Source organism: Lipotes vexillifer, unplaced genomic scaffold, assembly GCF_000442215.2.
Source record: "Lipotes vexillifer unplaced genomic scaffold, Lipotes_vexillifer_v1.1 scaffold1442, whole genome shotgun sequence".
NCBI lineage: Eukaryota > Metazoa > Chordata > Mammalia > Artiodactyla > Lipotidae > Lipotes > Lipotes vexillifer.
The window spans coordinates 2,537,323-2,547,280 of record NW_006797379.1 but is presented as its reverse complement, the minus strand read 5'-3'; the positions used below and the strand labels follow the sequence as shown (position 1 = coordinate 2,547,280).

At 43.3% G+C, this 9,958-nt stretch overlaps 1 protein-coding gene across 1 annotated transcript in view; it reads right to left on the bottom strand.

Annotated features, from left to right (window-relative positions):
- The window catches only part of PHKA2 (phosphorylase kinase regulatory subunit alpha 2), an 82,129-nt gene that overhangs the window by 41,228 nt on the left and 30,943 nt on the right, over nt 1-9,958 (bottom strand). Inside the window, exons 3-7 of the mRNA XM_007469325.1 lie at nt 7,412-7,459; nt 6,207-6,375; nt 3,643-3,725; nt 1,261-1,341; nt 39-137 (exon numbers count right to left, since the gene is read on the bottom strand). Coding sequence (XP_007469387.1) covers nt 39-137; nt 1,261-1,341; nt 3,643-3,725; nt 6,207-6,375; nt 7,412-7,459 — 480 coding nt within the window. The remainder of the gene's footprint in view (nt 1-38; nt 138-1,260; nt 1,342-3,642; nt 3,726-6,206; nt 6,376-7,411; nt 7,460-9,958) is intronic.

Below are 9,958 nucleotides of genomic sequence, written 5' to 3'. Positions count from 1 at the left end.
TCCCTACTCTCTGGAACGTGAGAGCCTTGAGCCATTACCTGGCAGTGTTCGACCTCATCGGGCAGAACATGGATCACGGACTTGCGACCTCCATGGGCTCCAAAAAGGTCCAGTTCGTCAATTGCCTCTAGGGCTGCCTACAAGCAGAGGTACGAATTACTTTTTCTTGCTAGTACACATACACTCCCATATCTGGCACCCCTTTTTCATTAAGCAATCTAGCATATACGTTTTCCCAAACGTGATAAAACAAATCTTTAAAATCCACTAAAGTGTCTTATACTCGTGTTCTATCCTTATTTTCAGTGGATAAGAGCTTTCCTGTGTTTTGCTGCTCACTGCAAGAACAAGAAAGAGAAAATAGAGAACCATTTCCCAAAATGAAATTACTATTCTACCCAATAATGAAACATTAACAACACAGTTTTGTGTGTGTAAGGGGCGGAGGGCTAAATTCATGGGCGGCTTTTCTTTGACCTATTTTAGCGGTTGACTTCTAACATTAGCATATTTGGCACTTAAAAATGTTAACTTTTTTTAGTATTAAGTATGTTTTCTGTCAGTTGACCGTAACAGAGCAAATTTATCATTGCTTTAAAAATTCTAGTTCTGGAGTCTTTATTCTATCTAAAATTATGCTTCAGTCTTGAGGAAGAGGGGAGGGAGGAGGCGTGCTAAATGTCTAGGGCAAGACATGTCAACTGGTGGCCAGCGGGCTGAATCTGCCCTACAGGCATGTTTTGTTTGGCCTGAGGAAGTTTTTAAAATGATTTTGAATTAGAATACCTATAGAGAAAGTTTGCAGCGTCCTCAATACCCCCTGATATTTTTCTATCTGGCCGGCTTCACTTGTTTATATTACTCACCTGACCTGACCCTGTAGACTTTTAAACTTGTGAGCCCTGTCCTACAAAGTGGTCATATTCTTCAGCCCCCTTTATGACCCAGAAAAGAAGACTGGACATCATACATCCAGCTTCTTCGACAACAGCAAGAGCTTAGATGTGTGGGTGATAACAATGGATAGTAAGGAGGGAATGCACTTATTTTCAGGTACATGCAGATTTCGGTGTAAGAAACCTACATTTTTTTACCTATAATTTCAGTTGGCTGGGGTACATGTGCCACTTGAATTCCATACTTGCTGCTGACTTTTGAAAAATATGCTAATCAGATCAAATCCAAACCCCTAACGATGAGAACCAAACCAAAGCAGTTAAAGACGCACAGAAGGAAGAACAAACAGGACGAGACTGTCACCTTGGCCATTCCTACAGAGCTTGCATTCAGTTCTGGAATGCCCTGATTGGTCTTATCTCCACGTTCCCACATTCCATAATCCTGCGGGAGAAAAAGGGAAAAAGGTCTATGAAAAGTGCTATGGAAAAATGATTCGTTCATGTTACTGCAGGCATAAAGAAACATGAATATCTCTTCTCGAAGGCTACTAAATTCATGGCTTTACATATTCGAGCTGTGTTCTTTCTCGATTTCAGTTCATTTGACCTCTGGGTAGACTTTTGGAAGTAAATACTCAAGTGGAACAAAAATGCATACAAAGACATTCTCAATTTTCTTATTTCTAAAGTTAGTAATTTATAAGAAACTCTTGATTTGTAGAGACCAGAACATTTTATCTTAAAATAAAAGGCTGCCCTTTACTTATCTAACACGTTTGAACTTGTATTAAATTGTAAGATGGAATAAAGAAACTTTATCAAATGGGTTATAACTAGGTGAAGCCAACCAAACCATTTAAAATAATTTAATACCTATTTTTAACATTTTCTCTTGGGAAAAAAATGCTCAGCAACTAAAAGGAGCCAAAGTCAAAACTGAGGCTCAGAATACTGAACTTTCCTGGTATTTTGAAACAAATTAATAGGAACTGGCTTAGAACAGCCCGTCCACATAGAGGACTTGATACATGCATACCTAACTTTTATAGTTTATATTTTTCACTGAAGAAACCCAAGCACTGGATACCGTTTTGAAATAATGCTATATGCACTACTGAAAGGCTGCAAGCCAAGAAGAACAGGATCAATGCCAAAATTTCGGCATTTATTATTATAGAGAAAGATGAACATTTTCAAAATGAGAAATTTTAGACTTAGACACACGAGAGTGACTTCAGACTCTTCCCTGCCAAGCAGGCCTTGTCGCTGAGCCCCAGGACCCCTTCCCTTCAGTACTCCTCACAGCTGGGCCTTTCCGCTCCAACCTGCCCTCACTCCAACTTTGGAGCCAAGTGAGTGACTCATCCTTAAAAACTGCTTTGATCAGCTCACTCTCCAGCATAGGAGTCTAAAATGACGACCTGTTTATTCCCTAGTGGATCACGTTCAAATCTCTCTCTCTGTATGGCCATACCTCTATTATCCAGCCCCACCTCCTGCACATCCACAAGGTGACTTTACTTTCTCCTATTCTTAAGTACTCAGCTTTCACCCTAAGAATACTCCTTCACTCTGCACCCCCTTTCCCCAAGCTGTTCCCATGCTCACAGCCTGTTCCTGCCTCTGTTACTGTTCCTGCTACTCCCACACCCTTTTCCCTCCCTTCTGCCAATCTAAACCCTACTCATCCACCAAGGTCCAACTAAAGTCCCACCCTTTCCACAAAGACTTCCCAAGTTTCTTTAGACCAGGGTTTGTCAACCTCAGCACCACTGACATTTGGAGCTTGATCATTCTCTGTCGTGTGGAGCTGTCCTGTGCACTGTAGTATGTTCAGCAGAATCGCTGGCCTCTACCCACTGGATGTCAGTAGCACTCTCCCCAGAGTGACAGCCAAAAAACGTCTCCAGACATTGCCAAATGTCCCCTGGGAGGGGAAGACTGCCCCTGGTTGAGAATCGCCGCTTTAGACCTGGGGTCAGCAAACTATGGCCCTTGGACCAAAACAGTTTGCCACCTGTTTTTTGTAAATAAAGTCTATTTGGGACACAGCCACGTTCACGAGTTCACGAGTTGCCTATGGCTGCTTCTGTGGTACAACGGCAGAGTTGAGTAGCAGCAACAGAGACTGCAGAGCTGAAAAAATTTACTCTCTGGCCCTTTACAGAAAAAGTTTGCTGATCCTTGCTTTAATGGCTTTAAAAACAAAACAAAACAAAACAAAACTCTACCCTTTCCTTACTGCTCTTATGGTCAGCTTTGCAGTTTAGCTGTTCTCTACAAGTGTCAGGCTCCACTCTCTGTAGCAGACAAAAGCCTGGAGGAACTGAGTTTCTACATATTTACACCCGCACACACCTGGCCCAGGGCACACATCTGGCTCCAGCCTCTCTACCTGTGGGCTGCCTGGGGTGATCCCCACGGCACCGCAGCTCCTGCGGTGTTGCCCTTCATCCTGATTCAGGCTGGCCTGTGGACGTGCCACAGGACATTTTAGAGTCTTATTTAAAATAAGCGTGATGGATTCAAACAGAGCATATGGCACATTCCAAAAACAAAAGCTCCCCAACTGAGCTCCTGGACAGAAACGTGCACTTTGTGTGCCGAGGTGACGTAATCTTATAGCTCTGATCTTGCTAACTTCTGGTCACCCCCAAACAGCCTGGCCCTCAAAGAGCTGTAAGATTTTTATTCTTTTTGACACTGGGACACCTGAAAAAAAAACACTGGGTTTGACACTTACAGCGACTTTATATGCAGCTTCTATATAAAAAACAAGATTCTGTATGAAGGCCACCTCGTCAAGAGTGAAAATAATACGTAAGCCTAGTAAAGAAAAACAAACAATGGAGTTAACGTAATTATATTGTGAAGAGAGAGCTGCCAATTACAAATTACAAATATTACACTAGGAAATAAATCCTTTTACCCTCCTTTTCATTTTTCTTACTAGGGTATCAAAAATTAAGTATGAAGTAAACTGTAACAGTTAATGTCTAATCTCGGAAGGAAGGAAGGAAGGAAGGAAGGAAGGAAGGAAGGATGGAGGGAGGGAAGGGAGGAAGGAAAGAATGGCTCCACTTTTGTGTGTGTGCCTAGGAGTAGAAAGGATCGAAAGAGAAGATGTGGGGCTTTCGGGTATGTGTTGGATTTGTGCAGAGAAGATTCCACAAAGCAAGCATTTTAGCCCAGAGCAACCACTGTCTTATCTTTGAGTGAGCCAAAGGGCGGGTACTTTTCCCCAATGGCAGATGGGGAAAGTAGAGCCATCAACTACAGGAGATGGCTTTTCACCTCATGGAAAGGCCAGCTCCCAGGATCTGCCCAGGCGGCTACATCAACGTGTTAAAGCAGGCAGTGACCAAGAGAGCTGGTTTTTTGCTTGGGTCCTTGAATGTATAACTGGTTATGACAAATACGTGGTTTTGTTTGTTTGTTTTTGGTTCTCCTGTTGGATTTTTTAAATTTTTATTTTATATTGGAGTATAGTTGATTAACAATGTTGTGTTAGTTTCAGGTGTACAGCAAAGTGATTCAGTTATACATATACACCTATCTATTTTCAAATTCTTTTCCCATTTAGGTTACTACAGAATATTGAGCAGAGTTCCAACATGTATTTTTATTTTTTTTAATTAACTAATTAATTATTTTATTTATTTATTTTTGGCTGAGCTGGATCTTTGTTGCTGCGAGCAGGCTTTCTCTAGTTGCAGTGAGCAGGGGCTACCCTTTGCTGCGGTGCACGGGCTTCTCATTGCGGTGGCTTCTCTTGCTGCGGAGCATGGGCTCTAGGTGCATGGGCTCAGCTGCTGTGGCTCTCAGGCTCTAGAGCGCAGGCTCAGTAGTTGTGGTGCACGGGCTTAGTTGCTCCGCGGCATGTGGGATCTTCCCAGACCAGGGCTCGAACCCGTGTCCCCTGCATTAGCAGGCAGATCCTTAACCACTGCGCCACCAGGGAAGCCCCCAACATGTATTTTTAAAGTATGAATTCTTGAAGCTGGTATGGGTATGGTAAGATATGCACCCTTAACATCACTGGGGGAAGTGATGTTAACAGAGTAAACTGCTCTGAAAACAATTTAGCAATAAGTATGAGTAGCCTTTGAATGATATCTAACTAAGGGAAGGAAGCAAACAGAGATGGGGGTCAAAGTTGGTATTGCAACATAGTTATAATAGCAAAAAAAAAAAAAAAGAATAAAGGAATAGTTAAACTAATTATGGAATATCCACTGATAAAGTCATTAAAATTATGTTTATAAACAGCTTGTATATCAGGGGGCAAATGGTTAAGTTATAATGCTGTGTAACAAAAAGACTATATTTATGCATACAGTATGACCTTAAATATGTTTTTAAAATGCATAGAAAAAAAAAACTTGGAGGAGACACATTCAAATGAAAATTGGCAGTGAGATTTTTTTTCTATGTATTTCATTATATTTTCCAAAATATCTACAGTGAGCTCATGTTAACTTTCATAACAAAAACATATTTTTTAAAGTGCCTGGTTTATTCACGAAGCCATGACAGTATTATTTACTGACTTATCCTATTTTTAGAGTTTCACATTTGCAACCTGAAATAAATGGGAAGCCTCTAACTCAGGAGCGTGAATTTAGGTGACTGGAGATAAGAACTCTGAGACACAGCAGCTAAGTGACCTAACTTGAGGCTATTTGGTGCACAGAGCGGGGCAGCAGCTTGGAGCTCGGGAGGCCTGGTGTCCAGGCCTCCATGAAAACCAACAGCTCGGGCTTCAATGAGAACAATGCTCACCACCCAGGAGTTTTTGGCCCACTCACAGCATGGGTGCTGTGGACTGAAAGACAACTCTGGGCACACTGCCGACTTCTAGAAATTATGTTGTTTGTTTATAATTTGGATAAACGAGGGTGTGTCTAAAGGGGGTGACAGGGTAGTGAGAGGAAGAGCTGAAGGGCCCGCTACTCCTGGAGAAGAAAACTCTAAAATGGAGCATCACACCGTCTGCAGATATTTGAACTGTTGAATGTAGAACTGATCTAGGTTGGTCCAATAATTAGGCGACAGAGACAGCAAGGAAGCTTTGGGATCAACCAGTGAGATGCTGACAGAGCTGGCGCAACAGCCCTCGTCCTGCAAGGGTTCAGGATGCTGACTATCAACAGAGCCACAGAGTAGCGCACATAATGCAACGCAAAAAGAAGCATGCTTTTTCTTTACAGAAATAGCTTATTTTGAATACTGATCAATGCCTGCCCCTCCCCGCCCCCTCCTGGATTGTCACTCCCAGTACAATGAGGTCAATCAGCCCTGGCTCACCGGAGGCAGTCATCTGGGCCAGAAACAGGAGGAAGAGGGAGGTGGCATCCACCTGGAGGTGGCCCCACTGGTCGTCGCCCACCACGGTGCTGCAGGTGGCGGTGTCGTACTTGGCATGCAGGCTGTCCTTGGTACTCTGAGTGTGCTTGAACCTCTCCACTTTATTCACCTGAGAAAGCAAGTCGGCTGCTCGCAACTAAGGGGTTCATGGCTGGCAACGTCAATCTCTTGGATCTAGACCTTTTATCTGTTACCTCTGGGAGCCAGTGGGATGGAAGGCAGGGGATGGATGTTCACTAGTGAGCACCACACAGAGAGGCTGTGCGGGGGACACTTCCTGCCCATTACCAGAAATGTCTGACCCCAGCGCCATTTTAACAAGTTCTGCAGGGCTGAGGGGTCAAGCCGCAGGGTTTCCTTGTCTGATATCTCCAGCACGAGCTGTGACACACAGTAGGAACTCAATGAGAGGGACGGAGGAGGGGAGGGAGAGGAACCTCCTCTTGCTCTTAAATTTCCTTTCCTTGTCTGATATCTCCAGCACGAGCTGTGACACACAGTAGGAACTCAATGAGAGGGACGGAGGAGGGGAGGGAGAGGAACCTCCTCTTGCTCTTTAAATTTCCAATCTTGTTTCCTTATGTTGAAAGGGAAAGAGCAAGGTCGTCTCTGAAGACTAATGAGGCACGTGCCAATTAAGGGTCGGGACTGTATCATATTTATCTTGGGATCTGTGTAGATCCTAGTATGATGTTCTGTATACAGTACATGCTCAACAAATTGTTTTATTTACCCCTCACTGAAAATATCAATAATATTAATGTCAAGTTTTAAAAACTCAAGCATTTCAACTCAAAAGAAACCCTTTTATAAACTCAACAGAATAAACAACAGTACATGGCTTTCTAGGAGTGGCTTTTAAAAACAACGTTTTCTTCCCTGTTTTTTAAAAAAAAGGGCACGTTCTCCTTTTACACAAGTTAACTCTTGAAAAGAGATTCTGAGAAAGTGTTCTTTGACTCTGGTTCCATAGCATAATAAAATTACTGAAGATAATTTTAAAAGGAGAAAGTAAGCAAACTATTTTCAATTTCTCTTCATCTTGAGAAGAAAAGTTCAAAACACTTTAAGAGTGTTAGTTGTCACCATGAATATGAAGTGCCCACTCAGATGACCCAAAAATACATCTGTGGTTTTCCACCTACCTGTCTCATCATGCACTGGAGAAGACCCCGCATCAGTTTCACCACGTTCTATGGACATAAAATGCAATCAGTAATAAGGCCAGCTTCCCTGCTCCATGAAAACAACCTCCTGGCCACATGGCTGGTAAGCCAGTGCTGCCTGGAGCCTTCCCAGAGAAGGCATATACATGCATTCTGATTGTTTAGGTTATTTCTATCTCTCCACTCCATCACAAAGAAATTCTTGACGAAGTGACTTATCTCAAATAAAGGAACTGGACCAGATGGCACCTCCTGGCATTGAAATCCAGTGACTCCTGCTTTTAGCAAGACAATTTTTATAAGCCTAGTACCCTGGAGCCTTATATCACAATTCTTAGTAATTTATTTTTGTTATACTAAGGATGAATGAAGTCCACCACCATGCCTGCCCCAAAATAATGATGCTTTGCTAAAATAGCCATTTGTGACACCATTACTGGACTACTGAGTAAAGTTCTTACAAAATGTAAGTAGCTGCCAACGTTTCTTAATATGTATTATTATTATAAATAATATCCATATCACTATGATAATCAGACGTTCTGTCCTGGTATTGTACAAAGCACTTTACCTGGATTCCCACTAATTCTTGCAACACCCTTATGAGGTGGGTGTTATTATTTCCCCACTTTATAGATGAGGAACCTGAGGCTGATGAAGCAACATTGCTCAAGTCTCTCCGCTGGCAGGAGGGGGAGCAAGGACAGAGCCCAGGCGCTCCAACTCCAGAGTTTGAGCTCCTCGTCAATACACTGTGTTGCCTCCCACTTCCTCCACAATTCAGGCCCACTGAAAGCCTGGTCTTAATACGTCCTATTAAAGACTCTATATAACTACTTCACAAGTGGCTGGAGAATGGGATATTTTTAGGTCAAAGTAGCCTGGCTGAAAGAAGCTCCCACCCAGGGCCATCAGCATCTCCTCTCTTATAGAATGCACATGGTTTGCAGGGGAAGACACAGTGAAGGGCCACGAAAGTTAATTGCCAAAGTCTGAAATGGATCACCCTTCAGATTCTTCCATCTCCAAAATCCTAGGAGTCTAGAGTATAATCTCACTTTATGTCATAAACTCTTTTGATGCAGAAAATATTACCTCATAATTAAAAGGTATAATTAACACTGTTATAATTAACATTTCCTATGGTGTGCAGCATAAACATTTGCCAGTCAACTTCCCCTCAAATAAAGAAAAGTTATTTTCCATTCTGAAGAAGCACAGTGGTTCCCAACTGGTGGTGACATTACCATCCCTGCGGGTGGGGGAGCATCTGGAAATGTGGGGTGGAGGCATTTTTATTGTCACCATGATGGGGGTGGGAGCTACAGCCATTTAGTGAGTAAGGACTAAGGACACTACATGTCCTGCAACTCATGGGACAGTCTCACACAATAACAACTGTACTGCCTAAGCCCCACATGCAATAGTGTCCCTGTTGAGGATCACTGGAAGATCCCGTGTTATTTTCCATAATCAAGGGAGATGTCTCCTTTAGTTATTAACCACACTCAACAAATCAAACAATGTGGCCCATTTGTGCCTCTCTATCGTCAGTCGCAGATCGGCAAATCTAGTCTACTCTAACCCAGATCAGAAATTGCTTACAGGGGAGAGGTTGTGTGTGTGTGTGTGTGTGAGTGTGAATAGACAGGCATGGGTTTACTTGGATTTTGTGTCAGAGGAGGACAGAAAGTTTCGAGGAGATGAATATCAAATTATTATACTGTTAAATTAATGATTCACTTATGTAATAGCCAAGTTCTTAGAGGAGCATTCAGTGCTTGCTGTATGCATTTTATTTTCTTTTTTAAAATTAATTAATTAATTTATTTATTTATTGGCTGCATTGGGTCTTCGTTGCTGTGCGTGGGCTTTCTCTAGTTGTGGCAAGCGGGGGCTACTCATTGTCATGATGTGCGGGCTTCTCACTGCAGTGGCTTCTCTTGTTGCGGAGCACAGGCTCTAGGCACGTGGGCTGCAGTAGTTGTGGCATGTGGGCTCAGTAGTTGTGGCTCACGGGCCCTAGAGCACAGGCTCAGTAGTTGTGGCACACGGGCTTAGTTGCTCTGCGGCATGTGGGTTCGTCCCAGACTAGGGCTCAAATCCGTGTCCCCTACATTGGCAGGAGGATTCCTAACCACTGCACCACCAGGGAAGTCCCTATATGCATTTTCAATAGTACCCATTCTTGCCTTACCTCCAAGACTGGGTGATTTCATTACCTCATACTCAGCATGTCTAGTCAAATCCAAACTGTCCTTTACTTGCTCACACAGACAGGCTTCCTCTCTTAGCTTCCCTACAGCTGTCAAGGCTGCCCGCCACTCACGCCCACTTTGGTTGCTATAAACAATCACCAGTTGGGCTATAAGAACTCTCCCTGGACCTGACAATCCACTGGCTGTGCCAGCCAATGAGAAATGATGAGTCAAAGACAAATCCCAGGGGCTTCCCTGGTGGCGCAGTGGTTGAGAGTCCGCCTGCCGATGCAGGGGACACGGGGTCGTGCCCCGGTCCGGGAAGATC